Raw genomic sequence first — 23,130 nt, forward strand, 5'->3', positions numbered from 1 at the left:
GTGTCCTTCAGTTCCTTGCGCTCCTTCTCTAGCAGCAGGCGCTGGCAGGCTCCCATGCTCATGAAGGCCTGGTCCAGATCCTTGGCTTCATGCTCCAGGTTTTCCTTCACGTCCTGGAGAGGGAATGTCACTCTTCATCATTTTCCCATTCACATTGCCAAACCTTACAGGATCAGGTCCAGGTCCAGATCTGAACCTGGACCTAATCGTTTGTGAATGGGCGATACTCAAAACAATGGTCCATCTTGCTACAATGGAATATGCTTAGTGGAATATACTATCTTTACGTAAACAACCCTAACTGCCTCTGTTAAGTTATTAAGTTAGACCAAGTTTGACTGTAAAAACTCAGTAAAAATGACTATCAACTCTCCTCTACTAAGTCGACTTCACTCCTGTTATTTACTTGGACCAATAAGCCGCAAAACACGTAAACGCTTGCCACCGTAGAGCCAATATAATCTGTTAATTTTCTAATCGATCCAACGTCCGTTCCACTGAATTTTTTCAGTTCCTCTTTTTCCGTACCGGTCCAACAAGAAAAAAAACGTCTTATCTACCTGTAGTAGCATGGACGTGGCTGGCGATGCCGCTCCTATCTGGTTGACCATGTCTCTGCGCCACTCTTGCTTGGCCACCTTCAGCCCTGCCTGCTGCTTCTGCAGCGATGACTTCTGTTTCAGCAGGAACTCCTTTGCTGCCTGGATGGAGTCCGCTTCCCTGTTCAGCGCTCGCAGGTTCCTGTCCCACTGGTGCATGCTGTTGTTGTCACTGAAGTTATCCAGCATGGCGGAGTCATGCAAGTCTCTGATCCAGTCCTGTCTGGGGTTTCTGTACGCAGTGAAGGACTCGTCATCGATGTCGCTGTCAGCTCTAATCCGTTCGCTCTCCTGTCTCCTTCTTCTTGTCCCCCTGTATGCTCTGTCATCCTCCTTGTCTCCCCTTTGGTCATCAGAGGACCAGCCATCCAGTAGACTCCTCAGAGACGCCCTGTCACGTTGGGTTGCGGGTGGGTCGTCAGCAGGCTCCTCCGTTGGCTCAGGATGGACACCGTTTGTTCTGGGCTCCCCCGACAGGTCTCCATCCTTCAGCTCACCGATACTCGCTTGTAATCTCTGGTATTCGGAACCACTCTCTTTTATCTTCTTCTTCAAGTCCCTGGTGAAAAAAAAGAACACCCAGATTGTAAACAATGTGTATGCATCAGCCCTCATCTGGTCAAAATCATTGTTTGTTTGAACCTTTGTTTATTCATGAAAGCTCAAATTGGCCTGCAGGCCGCTTTTCATTGAGGTCATGAGGGAAGAGGCAAGGGTCAGACAACGTATATAACAGAAATACAGTTTAAAGTCCTAATGAGTCTTATAAGCCTATATACACAATTTTACATATATGGTACAAAACCAATAATAGCGAAAGACATGATTCGAGTCCATTCATTTTGGCCCTTTCTGATACTTTAAGAGTCTCTTAAAGGTGGGAGTTGGGGCTGTGCATTGGTCTGGTGGTCGACTGTTCCAGATGTTGGGTCCACAGTAGGCGATGGCCCTTCTGAAGGTTGAGGTATTAAGCTAGGCCAAAGGGTATTTCTGTTGAAAACATTACAATGACAAGGAAAGAGACCAACTTGAGCTGTCCTTCATGGTGGTCCCTGCTCTGCTTCAGTCTCTGGATCTCCCTCTCCAGCTCTCTCCTGGCCTTCTCAGCCTTCTCCAGTTCCTTCTGCTCCTTTCTGCAGACAAGTTTACTGTGTTTAGTTACTCAAAATGTGGAACAATGAGAATGACCAGTCTGTGCAAATTATTTCCAATGCACCACAAACATACCAGTAACGCTAGTTCACCTTCTGTACCTGTATCTGTATCTATATAGCCGGCATAACCGCCCTTCGGCATAACACACCAGCTTCGCAGGCACGCGGTGCGGCAGCAGCTGGTTATATTACACTGAACGATCCGTCACACCTAACTTCTGCACATCTATCTGTAAGTGTTCTTTAAAACTATCCAGAGAAGATGCCCCTACTGTGCTTGGTGATTACAAGTTCCACCTTCATCCACCATGTAACCTATATCTGTTGCTTTTAAAAGCAGGGTATTCAGGGTTTCAAACTGCAACGTTTTGAAAATAGTGGAATATGAATCTCAAAAAAAAATGAATCGCAATCTGAAACCACCGTTTGTCGACTTGATGTCCCTCAATACATTGTTTTTAAAAACAACGGATATAGGTTAGCCAAGGATTAAGGTGAAGTAGCGTTATAGAATAACTGTTCCATTCTACAATCACAAAATTGTCGACAGCAGCCATATACTTCTCCTGCCCTTCCATTTTTTGCCAGGTTTAGAATTAGAAAATTTTTTTTCCATGTTTATCATTAGTCAGAATCTTAGAAAATGAGCGTCTTCCACCTCACCTGAGTAATCTCTGTATGTCTTCTCTCTCCTGTGAGGCCAGCTCAGTCGACTCGTTATTGCTAAAATCCTGTCCCAGAGACTTCCTTTTCTGATTCAGGTCTCGTCTCTTTGTCTGCAGCTCTTCCTCCTGTAGAACAAGGAATAAGCGGCCTTTCTCACAACTTGCAACTTTCAAGTGCATAGGGATTTTTTGTTTGAACCTTTATTTGATGGTGCCAATCATTCAGCTGGGTGTGCTGGTGCATTGGTTGTTCGTTATTGCTAAAATCCTGTCCCAGAGACTTCCTTTTCTGATTCAGGTCTCGTCTCTTTGTCTGCAGCTCTTCCTCCTGTAGAACAAGGAATAAGCGGCCTTTCTCACAACTTGCAACTTTCAAGTGCATAGGGATTTTTTGTTTGAACCTTTATTTGATGGTGCCAATCATTCAGCTGGGTGTGCTGGTGCATTGGTTGTTGTAGATTGTGTGGCAGTCCCTGTCTCGCCTGTAAATCACCATGGCTAGGTCTCCTGGCAGTTGTATGAATTTTTTAGTATTAAGTGCGGATGGAAGCAACTCCAGAGCTAAGATGAGAGGATAAAAAGAGGGGTAAAGGTTTTGAGGAGATGCAAATTTCAGCAAAGTTCACCTGGCAGTGTATGAAAAAAGTTTTCTGACCTCCTTATCCAGATCTTTGTTGGCCTGCTGAAGTTCCTTCTTCCTCTTGTCCAGCTTTTCTTCCATCCGCTTGATTTCTCCCTGCCAGTTCTCCATCTGTTTGTTCTTGGTCTTCTTGTCACCCTCAAGTTCTGACAACCTCTTCTCATTTTCTTTGGCAAGTTTCTGAAGATCTGCCTCCAGCTTTTTCTCAAGGGAAGACTTTTCTTTTTGCTCCTACATGGACAAATATAGCAGTGGGGTGTCAATGTGGATCACTCCAAACATGACTGGTGCCTAAGTGTTGTGAGTTCAGCCCACATGTTGTCAGGTGTCAGGGCTGCAAAGTTGATTGGAAATAAAGTTTCAAAATTTTGTGGACTCTTAGTTACACGACGACATTGTCACATTAACAAAAACTTTGTCAGACAGGTTTAGGTGCCTTATTTGTGCTTTTCTTGATTCAATCTTGTTGTGAGAGTTGTATCTGTTAATGAATGTGCATCTAAACCCATGACATAAAGCTACATATGACTTGTTATCATGACTTACTTCCTCTTTCTACCACTTACTTTCTCTTTATGTTCCTGTTGTAGATTAGCCATCCTCTTTTGATGTGCCTCCTTCAGTCTGTCCATTTCCTTCTGATGCTTCTGTTCAAGTTCTGCTCTCCTCTCTTCGAGAACATCACTCAACTAGACAACATCAAAACAAACAAGACACTGTCAAGATGTTTCATGTTTTATCAATGACAACAGCTTGTACTGTATTATAATTAATTCATATTAATGTGTTTCATTTCTGAACTACAGAGGTGTCTATAGCAGGCCTCTAGCCAGCTCAAAATCTTTATCCGTCAGGCAATTCCCATTTTCGCGAAAATTAATTTTTGCTATGACACAAGTAAACATTGAGAGAAAATAAGATGCCACGCTGATGTTTTGGAATACAATTTTTATATGAATAACTATTTAGTACAAGTTACGTCTTGCCGTTGTCAAGATTGCAATCAAAGTTAGTAGAATGCAATATTCCAGGAGTTAGAAGGACTACACTGAGACCTTGAAAAATGGGTTTTTAATGAGATTATCATATGCGAAAGGGCGCTGACACCCAATTATAACAATAGCAAAACAAACAGTGTGTGGCTTTCTGACTATGGACAGCGTTCCCAAGCCGCCTGTAGCTTTCACCAAGGATTTTTGTCCGTCAAGGATTGGTTTTAAAATATTTCCATCACAAGCAGCAAATTTCCGTCAATTGACGGAAAAACGGACGCTGGCTAGAGCCCTGGTCTATAGTATAACATGTACCACTGATTCACCTCATGTTCATAGTCCTCCACAGCCTGCTGCCTGGTCCCTGCTGCCTTCTGCACCTGCTCCTCCCTCTGGGTTCTCTCCTGCTGCAGCTCCCTCTCCTGTCGAACCAGCTCCTCCATGGCCTGGTCATGCTCCTCCTCCACCTCTCTCCTCCTCTGGGAGGCTGTTTCCTCATGTTCAGCCTTGATTTCATCTAACATCTGAAGAGAAGGACCAAAGCGATGCAACAGAGGCAGTGCCAAGAAATTTCCTATGGGGGGTTATCACACACACACACACACACACACACACATACATACATCATTGCTCATACACAAACAATGAAAACCTCCCACCTGGTCCAGCTCTTCTTCCAGCTGTGTTTTGTACTGCTGTAGTTCTTTGTCATGTTTCTGCTTTAACCTGGCCCTCTCCTGCTCAGCAGCTTTCTCCTCTTCTTCCTCAGCCTTCTTCACAGCCTCCTGCTTCTTAGTTTCCTCCTCGGCCTCCAATTTGGCCATTTCACTGCGCAACTTATCCAGTGCAGTCTTTGACTCTTTCCTAAGATGCAAGAGGTACAACGTGGATTTTATCTTCCATTTTACACCTTCAGGTCTCAATAAAACAACAAAGAGTCTTAGCATGAAAGTAAAGTGATAGCATTTTTTCTATAAGAAAGAGTCTTGTAACGCTGGTTCACCTTTATACATGACCTTTATTCGTTCAATCGTTGTCTTTAAAAACAGCACATTTAGGAGGATTAAGTCTGCAGACTGTGGTTTCAAATTTGAAATATTTTCAAACTGTTGCAATTTTAAAACACCATCCATCGACTTCATATCCCTAAATATGCTTTTTTAAGAAACAACGGATATAGGTCACCCTCGCATTAAGGTGAACTAGCGTTACATGTTGAGTCTTCATTTGCTGCAAAAAATCATCCAAGTTCTAACAGCAGAGATTTTTCCACATCTGTTGCGTGCAATGAGTGTACAGTGATTTCAAAGACATCTGGGGAGGCCACAACCCAGTTAACAGAGCTTAAAATTCATTTCTTGGGTTAGGTGTACTGATGTACCCAAGCTTAAAAAATTGGGAGCACCAAAACATTTTTGTATACTTAGATATCTTTACATAGTACATAAACCTATTTGGGTGTATTTGTGCACCCACAGAAAACAAATGGGTGCACAGTCTACAGTTTTGGGTGCACCAGGGTGCACATGCACCCAGTATTTCGAGCCCTGTATTTGGGTGCACTGGTGCACCCACAGAAAACAAATGGGTGCACAGTCTACAGTTTTGGGTGCACCAGGGTGCACATGCACCCAGTATTTCGAGCCCTGGTTAAGAACACATGTTGAGAGAGGACAGCACAAAATAAAAGACCGCAGATACCTAATCTTGTTTTCTTCCTCTTCCTTCTCGCGTTCCAGTTGGCTGCGGAGCTTCTGCAGCGCATCCTGCTGACCTTCCTTCAGAGCAGCCTCCTCATTGGTGGTTTCCTCTTTTATCTTTAGCCTTAAAGATCTACAACATTGAAATAGCTTTGTTACTGTAAGTGTACTAACAAGCCTTTCATTTCTTGTAAATATTGTACACCTGCTATTAGCTGTAGTGTGCAGGTGAGGTGAGGCATAATCCAATGGTTAGCGGCCCTGCCTCTGGATCTAGAAGCCATTAGTTCGATTCCGGCTGTGTCGCTCACCCGACATGCACGCTACCAGAAAGGGTTGCAGTCCTTAGGACGGAACGTTAAGCCGTGGTCCACTGTTCATTGTGCTTGTCGTAAAGAGCTAGGGGAATTTCCCCAGCACAATGAACCTGTAGATACTGTACATAGCGTCTGTCCTCTCTGTCACGACCAGTGGAAGACTAGCTCTTCAGTGAGCTTAACTGGTTACAGGTCACTTTCACTTTTTTTTTTGCTACAGTGGATATTGGAAGCAAACATTTTGTAAATATAGAATACAACACGGTGTATTCCGTATCACACAAAGTATCAGCCCGACCGCGGGTCGGATCGTATTTATGTCATACCCACCTGAGAAAACCCATGTTTTGATGCAAAATGCGCCAGAAGTTGAACAAATTTGGTGCCCTCGAAAAAAAAAGCGTTGCAACAGTAATGTTCCAACGTCCGTATCAGGTATTCGAACTTTCGATGGTGCCGTACTCGGTCCACTCGAAACAGTTTGATTTATTCGAATGGGGGTAATTGGGGGTTATGCTAAGATGTACTTACCATCTACAGTATAATCTGAATTATACCTCATACGAGACCTTGTTCAGGGAGAGTACAATATGCAGTATTCCTGGGAATCGCTAGATGGTGCACACATACAAAGAAAAGAAAAGCAAAGCATGATGGGACCTCACGTGATGACGCCCCTTCCCAATCATCATTGACTGAGTGCGAGAGTAGATAAATAAGTCTGTGCTGTCCATGGGTGGGTAATGTTCACTAAATCCCTGCAGCTGAACATAAGTTACTGAGGGTGGGAAGATATACCTGAACAAGGTCTCGTATGAGGTATAATTCAGATTATACTGTAGATGGTAAGTACATCTTAGCATAACCCCCAATTATACCTCATTGACTCGACCTTGTTCAGGGAGAGTACAATATGCAGACTCCAAAGCTGTATCTGGACAGCACAGGTATCAACTGAAGTATCAGTTATAGTCTAAGAAGGTCAGTTCTCGTGACCTAATGTCCTACCAGAATAACTGTTAGATAACACTGAGTGCCTGATGAACAAACACTGAAAAAGCATTAATCCTTAGGACTTGGTAAACATTGTCCAGTCCCGTCAACTTACCCCCCCCCCCCCTTTTCCCAAGGGGAAGGAGACATCCTCAAGTGACCTTTGAGGAGAAAAACACAACCTCTTGTTTCCCTTCATTAGACATTAGACATTAGATGAAGTGGCTGATCCTCGTGAAAGAACAGCCTATAACAATAAAACAAATCAATGTTTATTGCACAACAATTGTAACGGGTACAATGTAAGGTAAGGCAATGTATAGCATGCATGTGTTGAACGACTGGGCTAATATAAGAGCGCCCAAGCCATCTACAGTGTATCGACCACAGGAAACAATAGCTGAAATTCAAGCTAACTGTGGCTCTAAATAAACCAAAGAGTACCAACATACCAATAATACATTTGAATTGGTGTGGTTCATGCAAAACATGAAGTCAACTGTGTTAGATTCCTCCGGAATCCCCATAACGTGTGTAACAACATACTGAACTTGTAACAAGTAGGAGCCTCATCTGTGGTAAAGGCAATCTTTACAAATACAATCGAAGTGAGTACCAATTTTGGTAACTCAACACCACATTTTAATGTTTCCAGTCAAGTGGATTGCAGGCTGCCAGAAGCCAGCCTTGTGAGCCTAAATTGCATGGCTCACTTGTCACCAATCACCTACCGGAAGCTTGGGATAGTGAAGTTCAGAAAGGTGTCTGGTAACTTACATTGTTCCCCAACACCTAATTTAACAGTGAACTTTTTACACTCACACATGAGTACAGTTCCACCCTTAACGTGTGAACTTGTATATTTCACTAAGAAACATTAATAGCAAGAAGTACTTGCAATATGTCAATATCAACTGACATCAATAGTAGTACTGAAGGACAAGGCACATTGTGGGCCTTCGTCATGTTGCAGACACCAGCAAGACTATAAGGGTTGACATAGTATGAAAAACATCACCAGTTTCATCGTATTAATCCCATCACGTGCCATCATATTGATCACATCACATATCTCATCATATTGATCACATCATATGTCTCATCATATTGATCACATCATATGCCTCATCATATTGATCACATCACATGTCTCATCATATTGATCACATCACCTGTCTCATCATATTGATCACATATCTCATCATATTGATCACACCACATATGCTTCAGAATACTGACCAGCTGGATAGTATGATAAAAACCCAGATGGTAACAATGCAACAACGTCTATTAAACGTTAGTCTGTGTGCAAAGACTGCACAAGATAATTAAATTGATCTTCTCTGCAATGTCTGCCATGATCAGTTTTGATCATGGTTATGTGTAACATGTTCTACAACTCTGTTGTAAGTTACCTGTGAACTTAAAAGGAACACATTGTGCTACTTCAACACCATGTGAAGAAGAAGGGCGACGGACTTTTTCCGTCCGTAGAAGCGCCAGCAGTAGCTTAACGCTAATAATAAGCCACAAAACATGAACAAAACATAATGTAAATGTAAGCAAAATTGTCTGCACAATTTCTCCGCACAACTCAACCATATTAGCGATAGTTGTGGAGACGTATCAAGCTCGGGCAGCGGCGCCAATTCAGAACAAGAGTTCCGAAACTTGAAGTTCACCGTTCATGATGGTACATGTAGCAAGGCGTTTTGCCCCTTGACTTCAGATTACCGCTGTACACGTAACCAATTAACTACTAGTGTAAAATTAGCAGCCAGAAAGGTAGCTAAGTTAATGTAAGGCGGCTGAATTGCGTACTCGAGGCCCCTCCTCAAAAACAGGGCCACCGATTTCCCGAAAATTATGAATGGAACATCGGGGGGCGTTCATGCCGACAAGATAAAAGGCGGGTTGCTTTTAAAAACCCATGACACCACTGAACGTTACGCTGATAATGGACTTTCAGTCGGATTCAACCAATGTGATGTTCCCGATAACGTAAAACGTGTAAAAACACTGGTCTATAGCTGAGCCTGGAACGTAAATTATGGCGGCCAAAATGTTACCAGCACGTTCCAATGACCTTTTGACCCTTTAATGGGGTCCTCTAGCGATTTAAACAAGAATCGCACTTCTGATACAACATTAGCCATCGGTATTTATAAACATCCGACTAAGTGCTTGTGGATTCGGTAACTAGGACCGTAAGTCTACTGGTAAGAATAACAGGTTTCACACCTGCATACGAGGTATTGAGCGTCCACAATATTCGAACGGTAGTGTCCTTGATTGGATCAAGGATAAGTTACCTGATTGGCTACTCAATAGCCCCTGCTCTGGTGACTGGGCATCCCCGCCAGTCCAGGACGAGCACGTGGCGAGCAACTGTATACAAATGCTCAGATGGTCGGCATATAATAGTTAATCAACCAGTTAAAGAACGTGGTTAATATTTTCTTCATCCTAAAACAACAGGAAGAAGACAACGTTCCGGTGTCAAACACCAACATGCTAAGAATGATGAGGATACTTCCAAGCCGAGCGATGTGGACGCAAGGCTAAACAGTGTATAACTGACAAGTGTCCGCCATGTTCAGACTATATTGCCTGTTTGCACTATAATGAACACAACAAAACTCCATTGTCGGCTCTTGTGATAAGGCCGTGCCGAACAGCAAAAAGGTAAACAATCGTTTTAACCGTAGTAAGTAGGTAAACACAATAATGTTACCTGAAGTTCCGTGAAGCACACAGAGCTCCTTCTTCCCATCTTCTGGAACATACTTACCAGGAAGAAGTAGAATCATAAGAATGCTCCGCAACCACGCCCGGGACGGTCAATCCTGAGTGAGCGGAGTTCGGAGGAATACCGCCGACCATTTGCCGACAGCATTCGCAATGTTTGCATTGTTTGCATAACAATGGTTTATTAGAAAGGGCACGTGTTCCTCGTATAGAACAATATTCTATCAAGACTACCAAAAACATGTTAGACTCGTCAACATGAACATGTTAAATCTTGTTGTCTAAGTAACAACAAAGAGCCAGACGTTGAACATACATGTGTATTAACTACGTGCGTGACCAGTCACACAACGTCCCAGACGAATTCAATTTCGTCAATTGTCTTTGTGGAGCATTCTCCATGATAATGCTAATTACGGACACACATTTCTAGTATGGCTAAGTAATTGATAACTTTATTGCCATAAAAAAGCTTCCCTCAGGGACAAGCTTTAACATAAGCTCCCAATATTTTATTCACCTGGAGCTTCTCTTGTCAGACAACTGCGACGTATCATAGTCAGCAGAAGAAGAAGGGGAGGCCCCTTTCTGTGCCGATTGACGTCTTTCCTAAGTCAACCGCTCATAAAACGACTTTAAATTATGGGGAAAACTGCTGGACGCTCCTCCTTGACGAGCGTAGAATGCAACGGCAACATGCCTAACAGCGTGTTCAACATGGAAGCTTATCCGAGCAACCATAACGGAGCGACCGGAGCCCGTAATCTACTTACAGTTCCATTGAGATGTCGATTACCCCGACCGGCCCACGTGGCACGGCGGCTGCCGCTCCTTCTGAATATGGATGGAGCCGCGAGAACAGTCTTCCACCGTTCTCGAATCTTTAGCGTCACCTGGCGCAAAGAACGTGGGGTATTACCTCAATTCTCCGTGCCTGCTGCACCGAAAGGGCCAGTGCCTCAACCTCGGGCACCATGGCCATAGCGGCCGTCTGTGGCTGCGCTATCCTCCAGGTTTTTCGGCCTGGTGCGCCGATAATGCCAGCTCCGTGTAAGGCACAAGGTATGACGGCCGTCTGTATACGTAGCCTCGCCGATAACCTCCAGGTTCTACGGCATGCTTGGCCAATTCTTCCCGTGCATGTTGCGCCGAAAGGGCCTTTTGGTCCTTCCCAGCGCCTGGCAAGCCTTGAGCGCTAAGCTCGACCGCCAGTACCGATAGTAGCCCGCCGATAGGGGCTTTTCACCCTTCCCGGTCTTACGGCCTGCTGCGACGATAGTAGCCGGCCGATAGGGGCTTACCCAATCGGCGGCATGGTGCGCCGAAAGTGGTTCTTCTCGTAGCCCGCAGCTCCACCACTTGATTCCAACAACGAAAAACTGAGTCACTACCGGATCGTACCGGAGCAAACTCGATGCGTGCACCTTGCGCGAAGCACAAAAGGAAATGATGATTGGGAAGGGGCGTCATCACGTGAGGTCCCATCATGCTTTGCTTTTCTTTTCTTTGTATGTGTGCACCATCTAGCGATTCCCAGGAATACTGCATATTGTACTCTCCCTGAACAAGGTCGAGTCAATGAGGTATAAGCCCGGGCCGTACGGAAAGTTATCAGCCGGTCCGGAACACCCGTATCGAACATTTTCGCGTCACAGGTATGACATAAAAGCAAATACAATCTGATAATTGATCACAGACACGTACCTGAGGTTCATTTCTTTCTCCTGGTTGAGTCTAACCCTCTCCTTCTCTTCCTCTTCTTTTACTTTCTCTCGTAGCTTTTCTAGTGTTTCTTCCTTTTGTTCCAGTAGAGCCATTCTGGCCTTCTCAACTTCATCATCCTCATCATCTTTTATTTGTAAAGCAGGTACTTTCCGTATCCTAAAAACCAAGGCACATGTTTCAGTTTCAGTCACAGTCTTGTCAAAATGGGAAAAATAAACAAACTTACCAAATGTCCTTTCAAGAAGGAATAGCATTTCCTTTCAGTTTTGTCTCATCACCTAAGTACAAAACCTAAATAGTATTGTTTGTTTGTTGGTTTATTGGGATTTGCAAACAATTCAGTTCAAAAAGCAAGTTCAGAAGTAGCATCAACATCAAGTGAACGCATAGTCGAAAGTGATTTGATTTATACCATCCAGAACATTTCACAAAATCAGGCTTTTACACAAATTACATGAGTGAGTGGTTCTATCCTGTTTCTTTGCTTTCCTGATTGCAATTTACATGTACTTTCACCAGCAATATGTCAGGTAAAAATGTCATGCGTAATAATGTAATTCAGATTTTTGCACCTACCTATCAGTTGGTACTGAAGATTTGGGACTTTCCTGGTGCTTCTCTAGTTCAAAAGATGGTCTTAATACTGCATCCTGCTCGTATGGGGAAACAGAGAATAGAAAAGAACAATGTTATCACTGAGACTGTTGTGATGCATTTTAGCTAAAACTGACCTTGTGTATCATAATAAGTTATACTAGTATATAAAAAGAATCTTGAACAACATTTAAAAATTGAGGGTGTAAAATGTATGTGTAAAATGAAGACTCACAGGAGACATGGAGGATCCTGACTTCATGGACCTGTTCATGTTGTCAAGTGGATTAGGGATGCCAAAATCCTGCACAAGAACAAAATCTCATGTTTTTACCATTTGAACTACAGAAAGGTTTTTGTATCGTTGAAAAAAAAAACTGGCCATCAAAATGACTGTCAGACAAAAGCCCAATATTCAACCAGTGTTTTCACCAGTCCTTTTCAGCATACAAATGTATGTGGCCCCTATGCTGTGATTTGGATCCCCTACACTGTGATTTGGGTCTCTACGCTGTGTTTCAACCAGCAAAGGGGACTTTTTCTGTTGTTTTGTAACAAAAGTTTGCTTCTATTTCACTAAATTTGGCCCCCAAAATGCAGCAAAACAGTGTTTCTGAGGGTTATATATCTAGAAATTTTCAAGAGAAGGATCATCCCCCAGAAACCTGACAATGCTCACGCCTGCATCACGCACCACGTGGCTTTGCTGCACTATCAAAGATGCCCCCTATGCTGTGATAAAACCCTGGTGAGAACACTGTCAACAATCCTGAAGCACAGTGGCAACTTCAACCTACCACATCTTTCCCATCATCATCATCATCAGACTCCTCAGACGAACCTCCCAGCATCCGCCTGTCCTCCAGCTTCTCACTACCTTCTGAAGACTGCAAAACAGGTAAAGATTTCCTCACATAATAGGCATATTACAAATTTCATTTCATTTCATTTTCAAGCTATACAGATACCTGTGTACACTAACACAAATGTGTGTCAGATACAAAACATATTTAACCATCTGAATAGATCTAACTTGCATATCATCTAAGTTTGGTAAACACAAGATGTATGCTAGTTCACCTTTATCCGCAGGGTAACCTATATCCATTGTTTAAAAAAAACGATATCAAGTCGACGGCGATGGTTTCAAACTGCAATTTTTAAAATACATAAACGTGTTGTAGTTTGAAATTACAAATACACCGTCTCTAAGTGCCCTTAGTGCCCTGTTTAAAAAAAAATGGATATAGGTTACCCCCTAAATTAAGGAGAACTAGCGTTAATAGACAATGGTCTTCAAAGAAATTGCCTAAAGGTCAGGGACAGAAGACTCGAAATTCCTACCTCGTAACCGAGATTCCCAATGTCAAGGTCATCCAGGTTGAACTGTTTACCCTTGCCAAGACCGGCTGAGCTCTGTGAATTAGAAGTTTAACAATGTACATCTTCTGTACAAGTGTTTTAGCACTCACACACTCACTATCCAGTTTAACGTCTGTTGTTCCCCATCCCTTGGGGGTTAGACGTGCTTGCACGTAGATGAGGGGGCTTGATGGCCAGCCTGAATTTTTTTCCATCCCCTGGATTTTGAATGGAAATTGATGATCTAAAGGGGTCTGGGGGCATACTCCCCAAGGAAAATTTTTAAATCTTGACCCTCTGAAATGCTCTTTCCTGCATACTCCTTAATAAACAAACAAACAAACAAACAAACACAGCTCTCACCTCACTGTCATCGTCCCGGTTGAGACTTGTTAAGAGGTTGATCCCCTCCCCGATACCCCCTGACCTGTTCAGGCTTCCGCCCAAGCCTCGGGACATGTCCATGCCCAGGCTGCCGGGGCCTCCTCGCTAGAATGCACAATCAACATTATCATCATCAGTCCCATAGCTTTTTAGTCAGCTGTAGGCTGGTTAAGCTGTAGGGGCAGCACAAAAACAACTGTCATGCTGACTCAACAGGCTTTTAAGTTTTAGTCTCCTGGTGGCACAATCAATCAACTTTTAGCATCTTATCTAAAAAATCGCCCTGTGATAGTTAGGCATAACCCTGTCAGTCTCCTTCAAACTCAACATGGTCTGTAGACTAGAGTAGAGGTACAAAATCTAGTTGTACAATAGTCATGCTTTTTGTCACACTAAAGTCAATGGTGTTTTATCAAGAATCGAGACAGGTACAGTTACTTCTTATGTCCTGTCATTAATTGTGTGATCAGCTACATGATATATATATATATATGATGGTTCTTTTAAATTTCATAACTTTCAACATTCTGAGCTATACAATGTACTTTATAACAACATTTCCATTTACATGTTCAACCTAGTGTTGCCAGGCCTTGAGAAGTTTAAACAAGGTGAGAAAAAAGTTAATGATTAAACTGACCAGTGAACCCAGCGGTGACAAAGGCTCAGTTTTCAGGGGGGCCAGACCGCCGAGCCCTCCTGACCGACCAGTGCTGCCCAAAGAGCCGGTCAATGGTCCCAGGGTCCCCAGGGGGCTGGTGGGCTCACCCTTCAGTAGACCAAGTCCCTAGGAAACATACAGGGGATGATGTGAAAATCCTCTTGTATCACAGAGCTATAATACCAGTAATTGTGCAGCATACAAATAAATGTATCACAATGGTTGATCAATATCTGCAAGATTCCTGTATATTACTATTTTAAGTTATATTAAGTTACCATAGAGAAAAATGAACTGTATAAGGTTGTACAAAACCTACTTCCTTATTTTATACACCTAAGTTCTGTAGAAAAATTCAATAAAGGTGCAATTAAGGCCTTTAATCGATTATATACCTGTGTTTGTGCCTTCAATGCTGGAGAGGTTCCCCCCTTCTCCTTCTTGTCCCTTTTCTTCTTTCCTGGCTTTTTACCAGATGAACCTGAAATATGCAAAACACATCATACAGTAAATACGTCCACAATTACTTCACCTGTAAATGTAGTACATTGGAATTTGAATTCAACCAACACAAATTACATCCCAATGTTTTTGCCAGAAAGTACTAGTATGATCAGATCACAATCATACGAAGTATGGGACATTTGTGATTACCTCCTCCCAGTTTTTTCTTGTCCCTTTCTTCCTGTACCATCTTGCGGTAGTACTCATCACACGGATGATCCCACACACTGTCTCCAGTGGAAAAGTTGAAGTAGTAGATATCGCCATTGCCATCTTGACTGTTGGACAAAAATTTAATATGATATAATTATGATACTAGTACCTATAACTGCACGCTAAACTGGTTTTGTTGATGCTGGTTTTCATAAATTACAATTAACCAATGTCATCTAATATGTTGCATTTCCCTCTTAAAATGATCATTACTGCCTTTGGATCTCCTGATATTTGTGATACATCATTATGAGGGTCTGCATGCTCTTTTACGTAAGGCGTAGGCAGCCCATTTCATTTCCTGTAATTCGTAGGGAAAATAATCTTATCTACGTAATTGCCTTCCTTGATTTAGCGTAAAAACGTAGGGGTTTCTTCTGAATTCAGTGTAAATCGTTGTCGGGACCCCCCATGCAGACCCTCCATTATGGATCAGTGACATCGAACTGTTATAGCGACATTCACCTCAATGCACTAGTTAGGCAGGCTCATTGTCATATGTAGAAAATGGGTTGGGCAACAATGGCCAAAAAACATGTTATGGTTAAGCAAGACAACAAAATGTGATTTGAATAAGACCATCAAAATTGGATGAAATCACAATTTCCTGGTCCTAATAAAAACAATATTGATAAATCTCTCTTGTTTGCAGTCTGTGGTACAGTGTAAACCTTTTACTAGTACAAGGCATTTGTTGTCAAGGTAAAGGATTTGTTTCAGTAATTGTATTCACAACACTGATTTACCTTGATTTGAGCTTTACGTTGATCTACGCTATTTGTTCTTATATTGTATCTATATGTATTAGGGCTGGGTATCGGTACAGCGTACCGGTACAAAACCGTTTTTTCTTATTGGACCGGTCCAGAAAAACCGGACCTGAAAAAATTAGGTGGACCGGATGTTGGACCGATTAGAAAATTAACAGATTATTTCATCAGGCATTCACACGTTTTGGCGCTTGCAGGTGGAAGAAAATAACAAGAGTGAAGTAGAGTAGAGTTTATAGTAATTTCTACCAAGTTTTACAGCCAATCGTACAGGTGCAGTTAGCATTGTAGAATTTTAAAAAGCCAGTGTAAGTCTAATACTCCACCAAACAGATTTCTTTATAGTGAAATGGACCATTAGTATGAGTCATACTGAATCAGGTCCAGGTTCAGGTCCGGACCTGGACCTGATCCCCTGGACCTGAACCGGACCTGGACCTGAATTTTCTGTACCGGTACCCAGCCCTAATATGTATTATAACTTGATGTATCATTTTGTTATGATTTTGTTATGTTGGCTTTGAATTGAAAAACCGTCTTCTACCAAGAAACACCTGTTCCGCCATACCCTCTACTGTATTTTGGAGAATCTTAATAAATACATAAATAAATAAATATAGAGAGGACATCATAAAATGTCCTTGGTTATTGCCATACCATGGTTTCCAGTCATCAGGAAGTGGAGCGTTGATCCCTTCTCGGGCGACCCACAGCAAGTCTTGATCTTTGGGCAGCTGGAGTCCCAAAACCTCCAGTGCATACTCACGGATTTCTGTGCAGAATTTAGTATACATTAGACTTGTTGGTGATAGTACATTCAACATAATTATGGAGAGCAGAGCAGCAAGAGCAGAGCTACTAGAATTTTGAGTCAATTTAGATGTGGGAAAATAAGGAGGATATCTACTGGCTGTGGTTCAAGGTAAAGGTAAAGAAAATACGATAATTTAAACATTTCTAGTGTTGCTTCCATAATCATAATTTGATCATGAATGACCATCAAAGAAGTTATAAGTCCTAGTAATCGACTTGAAAATGCTTCATGAATTCCCGTCTTCATATCATGTGATTGATTCCAAGAGAGTCACCAGTTATATAGGTAGGAGGGTTGCAAAAAAGGCCCAATTCTCACCTTCCTCCGTCGGCTCGTAGGTCTCATCATATTCCTCCTCAAGGATCAACTGGTCATTGATCATCATGGTCGCAGGTTCGGCCTTCAGCTGAGTGGACAAGGAGAACGTGCAAAAAAAGACGATAATCTATCATGCACAGATTGCGTAACAATAAAGATTTTACGTTATTCTTATTACTGATTTAAATGGACAAATTATGAAGTTAACGTCTTCTAAGGTGGGAGGGGGGCAAGATCTTGACGCCCACATTTTCGCTAATTTTTCGTGTATATTTCTCAAATGCGGGGATTATAAATGTACTAACAGTAACACTTACCGACTGTGATCATAGGCTAATATTTTCTCGTGGCTAATCTGTATCCTCTACCCTGCGTGAAGGTGAAGTGGCGAGACCTCTCGTTGTCGGTGGACTTCTCAGGTTCGAACTGTGTTGATGTTGTCGTGACGCTTCAGATGCCGCTTGTTGCGCTGCACCATCATTTTCGACGTGACCTGGTACCGTCTTCCTACCAACGTAGCTCAGTGTCATTCCTCCATACCTCACAATGTCCACGACGCGTTGTTGCTGTGGACAGAAATCGCACTTTGAACGACGCACCAGAAGACGAGGTGACGGCCGCTGCTCTATATCACCTTCCGTTTGTGTTTGACGCTTACCCTAAGACTCATACCGGCGTTTCAATGTGTCAGAGCACCAGGATGACAAGGTTAGCCGCATATAAAAGTAAATTAAACGTATGAAAGATGGTTTCGTTAATAAAAGATATGCGAAATTGTGGACGAAAGAAAGACATTTCGTTGTGACGTAGAAATTTAACGCAATAAATCGAGATTTGATATCGGAAAAACAGGGAAACGTCATTTATAACAGCATTGTCTTGTTGGCAAGTTGTTGCAAATTCAATAGAAATAAAATGATATATTAATATTGATAATATATATAATAATATTGATGAGCATTTCTCAATTTGCGAACACAATATTTTTTTTAGCTGATATCATTTTAAATGACTACTTAGAACGTCTGCCTCCTTTCGACACCAGTAACGGATGGACCCCTTGTGCGTTTTGTCACGACTGATACTTCGGTGTGAGACCACAGCTTGGACGAGCTACGATCCAGGAGGACGACAACAATCAGTCAATCGAAAACATTATGGTTTGCGAAAAGTGTAAGTTTGAACGGTGTTATGTCGTCGTGTATGTTTTGCTCGTGCTTTAGAGAGGAATAATGTTACAGGTTTCACTACCTTGAACCCGTAAATTTCAGCATCCAAAGCGAAGAATTTGCGTATATGTGTGTGTCTTTGGTTGGTTTAGGGGACTCGTTTAGGGGAGGGGGGTGTACTTTTATTTGGCATCAGGGCATCATGATCACTCCGACTTTTCCTTTCCGAGTTAATAAGGCCAAGAAGAAAACAGTGACTCCAAAGCCTTTATGGTGCATTTAAAGGGCATGGCTTAGCACTGGTTAAAGCATAAACTGTTTCAATTCCAAGACAGTCTGGATAACCATATGCGACAACACAGTGTGTATTACGACTACAGAGCTCTGCATGACCCTCAGTTACCTGTAATGACAGTAACCTGATATTGAAGAGTGGCTTGGACGTTCCTAGTACAGTAGGAGCCAGTTAATTGCACGTCGGATAAACCCACACTTCGGTCAATTGCACGGAATCCCCAAATCCCCTGGCAGTCAACTGAGTAACTTCGCATTACCGACACGCCAGATAATTGCACGGAATTCGCCGGCAAATTGGGTGTGCAATTAAGTGGCTTTACTCCTAGTGTTACCAGAAGAGCTCTACTCTACTCTATGTAGTCCTGGAGACTCTATATCATGAGCGAGGCTATCGACACACCCAGTGTGTCGATAGCCTCAACAGGCTATTGACACACTGAGTGTGTCGATAGCCTGTTTAGGCTATTGGCACACTCAGTGTGGTGATAGCCTGTTGAGGCTATATCATACCCATACATAATATTTGTACAGTACGGGTGGACGTTTCTGCTTCCTTACTTCCTCACCTGTAGAAGATAGAAGCAGAGATGTCCACCCATACAGAATCTCCAGGACTAAGTACTATCATAATATGGTACTTTTATCTCCCAGCAACAATTTTTCTCATGGCATATATTTTGTTATAGGCCAGAAGAAATTGGGTAAGGTCATCACTCCAGATCCCTGGAAAGATGGAGCAAGAAACACAACTGGTACATTTAATAATTTATTGATTTGATTTATTACAAGATTTAACGTGAATTAGCAGTGAAGCAGTTATCACAAAAGTGATGGAACATAAAACCACTACGAACATTAATACTGCATTTAAATTTTATTTATAAAATTATAGTAGTTCCATGTCCACAGACAGTCCAGTCAAAGCCAAATGCATTCATCACCCCAGGCATATCATGACTTATCAATATACATTTGTATCATCAGAGGGATTCATAATTTCTGTAGTGGATCTCACTAGGAATGCCTTTCACCTTGAATGTTCACCATTGATTGGGGGAATCTGTTTGCTTGAAGTTGAACAGGTATTACTTTCCAAGGATCCTGCCTAGTCATCTAAAACTGATCACTGGTCTGTCAGAACATGAATAAATCCAAGCATGTTTGTGATAGCATGCAGTATGACAGAGAAAAGGGCCATGACTCTATTGCACATTAATAAGTGAAGACAATGCATTTATTTCTGTTTTCAGAGGGAGGTGGTAGGAGAGTGAATGAAAACAAGTTGCTGACCCAGAAGAAAAACAGGTGACGATGAGTCAAATATACACTCCAACATAATTAATATGAACCTACAGTTGTTTTGAAATATCCTTACATGTACTTGGTACCAAACTTTTTCTATAGGGGCTCCTTACACACACAAGCCTACCCTATTTTTTTTAGTTTAGCGAGTGTAAGGAGCCCTGGTAGAAATAGGATGGCACCCAGGCTACCTTACATGTACTACCTAATTCAAATTATGTGAGATCCTGAGATACTGAGGAGACGCAATCATTTTGTGCATTTTATTGCTGTACTTTGCAGGTTCTCCCCCTACCAGGAATTCCGTAAGTGCAGAATCTGCAAGACAGTTGTACACCAGAAGGGCTCCCACTATTGCCAAGGGTGTGCTTACAAGAAAGGTAGGACCTAGACCAGCTCGCATTAGCACCTTTTGATAGCACTGCGTTATTAGTAGTGAAGGACCAGTACTGGATTCATATGTAGTAGTTGTGGCCTTGGTCACAATTTGGTTAAACATTTAGCCAAATTCTTCTTCTGGTTGTGTCTCCAACTTCAGTAAGTTGAACTTGAAGACTCTGACACAGTGGGGGATAGGGGTATTCTTGGTATGGAGGGGTGGTCGCTAGGTTTTGTAATTTGAATCAAGGAGGTTATTTGAATGTTTGAAAGAGAGATATGTATTGGTGTAATACAGGGTAGGGCAGCTTGGAGAAGGTTGATGTATATGATTGTTACCTATTATCCAATGGTCATTGTAATAGAGTGTTTCTTAATTTATCTACTTTCATTTGAACACAGGAATCTGTGCCATGTGTGGAAAGAAAGTGCTGGATACTGCGAGCTATAGGCAATCAACAACATAAGCAAGAGTCAGCAGACACTGATGAAGGAACTGGTGATGAGCTGTATCATAGTTGACAGATACAGAAATCTTGACAGCTGCATTGCTTCAGACCTGTCAGATTGGAGTTAGACTGTCATATAAACAGATGAACAAACAAATATGCGTATACACAGGTATTGTAAGAGGTTTGAGACAGATATTTGAGTACAATGCTCAAAATGTACCCTGTCAGAATTTTATCTCATTTCAATAGTGAGGAGATGCACGGAATATAATCTGTACAGTGCAGAGGTGCTGCCAGACATTCATGGTTGCATATTATGTACCAGATGACACGTGTGAAGAAAAGAACTAGCATTCTGTTCACATGGACAATTGAAGCAAACATGTGCTGGATGTTTTCCTAAGTCAGCATGCTTATCAATTTTCATCTGTGTTTGTACTGCCTATTGATTCTTTTTGTACAAATGTTTGGATGATGTCTAATGCTCTATCTATTTGAACTGCAAGGAAGCCAAACATGGCTTTTGAATATACATTGTAGAGATGAACTCTGCTTTCAGGTTGGACTGTACTTGAAATCACTGATGTGTAAATAAACAATAGAACGCAATGACTGTTGTTTGGTTCAAAGCAACAAATACTGATATTATTAGGTGTTGTCTAAGTGGTGTGGAAAACAGAAGCACATTACACACTAAAAATTATGCAAATGCATTCCAGATTTACATGATCTGTGTGTCGATGAAGGTTAGACAATACATGATCTATGCATTGTGATATTTACATTCACGTCACAAATGTGAAATTCCCATCATTGACCACTATGCAATTAAGGCATTTTCGTGCTGATTGTACAAATTAGTACTCTCCAAGCAGAGGTTTGGCTCTGAATGTTTTTGACATTTTTTGGTCATTTTTATCGTGCCTTCTATTTTGTACTGTTCTGTTTGTCTTGCGGCCAAAGCGAGACAGAAAGAAAGTGGTACAAAAATGCATAAAAACACATCAACAACAGCCGGAGCCGAACCTTTGCTTGGAGAGTAGCAAATCAGACCCTTAGTTGCATGTTTGGTACATGTATCTGCTTTTAATCCGCCACAGATCACACATGTTGCATGTATAGAAATCATAGAATTTCCTTATGTAAATTAACTCCTAATTTGCATTTCATTGTCTACATCTCTAAGGTACATACCCCAAAAGATGAAAATCATTTCCAGCTTTCGTGAAACCTCACAACACCAATCCACCAAACATGAGTTACTTGTTGACAAAATTGACACACTGTCAACAACTAAAGGAGTCAATAAACAATAAACATGACCACGGATGCTGCCAAGAATATAACCTCCATTTATCATTGAGGTAGAAATGAAATGCACAAGTAAGCAAAAGTGAAACAAGCCTGGCAATGGTGAAGATGGTCTCTAGATATTTTGTAAGTTGCTGGTTCCGAGGCCTCATGATAAAGATGGGACTTGCATGGATTCTGATGCAACTTAAGACTGTATTATAGTCTCAAGATGCCACTATTTGTAGATCTAGCTCCTATTTGCCACTAGAATATGATATTATTATGTACTCCTTACCATTTTCCTGGACTTCATACATAGATAACATACATGTACATACAATGGTCAATATTTACAACATCAATTAAAAACAGTCATAGTATATACACAATACGCAAGTCATGGAACTGCCCAGATCATCAGCAACATCTCACCAACTTGAATTACCACAGCCCTACTCAAGACTGCATCTCTGCCTTGAATTCAAGCACCTTATCCTAGACTTCTCCTCTGACTGGAAATCCAGTGACCCTGCCCAACAATGGCTGCATGGTTGGAGTGCCAGTGGTCCTGCCTTACATGCACTGCCTCCACCCTGGAATTCCATCAATCTGTGGCCTACTGCCCCAGTTTTATAGGCCCAAATGCCTCTAGTCCCAAAGGGAGTCTGCATGACCCACTTTCTACCAGCTGTTGGAATTCCAGCGGCCATGCCCAAAACTGGCTCCCTGACTGGAATTCCAAACATTCCTATGGACCAGTACAGCATTCCTGTGGACACATGCCTGTACAATTCCGAGAATATTTGCAGACTGAACACACCATTTGGCACGCCTCTGAGGCGTCGCCAAAAACACTAACACTAACGTTTGGTTTGGTAACGTTAACGTTTAACGTTGCCGAGTTCCTTGGCCGCAGAAGTACGCAGCCTTTTATCTGAAACAAACAAACAAACAACAGCTTTGATATCAATTGGGCCGACGATTCTGTGTCGTCCAAAGGAACGTCTCCCTCGATATCTTTTTGTTTTGTTTTGATCGGACTACTTTGTTTCTTGGGACCAAGGATAGCCTCTACCAGGCTTCGTG

At 42.1% G+C, this 23,130-nt stretch overlaps 2 protein-coding genes and 1 long non-coding RNA gene across 4 annotated transcripts in view; 1 reads left to right on the forward strand and 2 right to left on the reverse strand.

The window, feature by feature from the left end:
* The window catches only part of LOC118424726 (centrosomal protein of 164 kDa-like), a 20,449-nt gene extending 2,815 nt beyond the window's left edge, over positions 1-17,634 (reverse strand). Inside the window, exons 1-21 of the mRNA XM_035833436.1 lie at positions 17,581-17,634; positions 17,154-17,241; positions 16,679-16,793; positions 15,189-15,316; positions 14,930-15,015; positions 14,514-14,660; positions 13,853-13,978; positions 13,472-13,543; positions 12,925-13,014; positions 12,363-12,431; positions 12,110-12,183; positions 11,513-11,689; positions 5,752-5,883; positions 4,710-4,914; positions 4,377-4,574; positions 3,625-3,747; positions 3,074-3,289; positions 2,417-2,544; positions 1,628-1,732; positions 561-1,158; positions 20-113 (exon numbers count right to left, since the gene is read on the reverse strand). Coding sequence (XP_035689329.1) covers positions 20-113; positions 561-1,158; positions 1,628-1,732; positions 2,417-2,544; positions 3,074-3,289; positions 3,625-3,747; positions 4,377-4,574; positions 4,710-4,914; positions 5,752-5,883; positions 11,513-11,689; positions 12,110-12,183; positions 12,363-12,431; positions 12,925-13,014; positions 13,472-13,543; positions 13,853-13,978; positions 14,514-14,660; positions 14,930-15,015; positions 15,189-15,316; positions 16,679-16,793; positions 17,154-17,241; positions 17,581-17,634 — 3,025 coding nt within the window. The remainder of the gene's footprint in view (positions 1-19; positions 114-560; positions 1,159-1,627; positions 1,733-2,416; positions 2,545-3,073; positions 3,290-3,624; positions 3,748-4,376; positions 4,575-4,709; positions 4,915-5,751; positions 5,884-11,512; positions 11,690-12,109; positions 12,184-12,362; positions 12,432-12,924; positions 13,015-13,471; positions 13,544-13,852; positions 13,979-14,513; positions 14,661-14,929; positions 15,016-15,188; positions 15,317-16,678; positions 16,794-17,153; positions 17,242-17,580) is intronic.
* Positions 7,317-11,391, reverse strand: LOC118419664. The gene is made up of 2 exons (XR_004831642.1): positions 9,795-11,391; positions 7,317-9,526 (listed from the first exon to the last, which is right to left on the reverse strand). It is a non-coding gene; the product is annotated as an uncharacterized LOC118419664 (long non-coding RNA).
* Positions 17,635-17,718: 84 nt separating the features above from the next.
* Positions 17,719-21,898, forward strand: LOC118419657 (cysteine-rich PDZ-binding protein-like). 2 transcript variants are annotated; one of them, XM_035826160.1, is made up of 6 exons: positions 17,719-17,861; positions 18,199-18,326; positions 19,306-19,371; positions 19,870-19,924; positions 20,204-20,301; positions 20,702-21,898. In XM_035826160.1, exons 2-6 carry the CDS (start codon positions 18,311-18,313, stop codon positions 20,764-20,766), a joined length of 300 nt encoding a protein of 99 aa, XP_035682053.1. In that variant the 5' UTR covers positions 17,719-17,861; positions 18,199-18,310; the 3' UTR covers positions 20,767-21,898. The 2 variants fall into 2 exon arrangements, with proteins under 2 accessions (XP_035682053.1, XP_035682063.1); XM_035826170.1 differs by having other exon boundaries at positions 17,727-17,861; positions 18,174-18,326.
* Positions 21,899-23,130: the final 1,232 nt, after the last annotated feature.

The sequence above is a fragment of the Branchiostoma floridae genome, chromosome 1, assembly GCF_000003815.2.
Source record: "Branchiostoma floridae strain S238N-H82 chromosome 1, Bfl_VNyyK, whole genome shotgun sequence".
In the NCBI taxonomy this organism is placed as follows: domain Eukaryota; kingdom Metazoa; phylum Chordata; class Leptocardii; order Amphioxiformes; family Branchiostomatidae; genus Branchiostoma; species Branchiostoma floridae.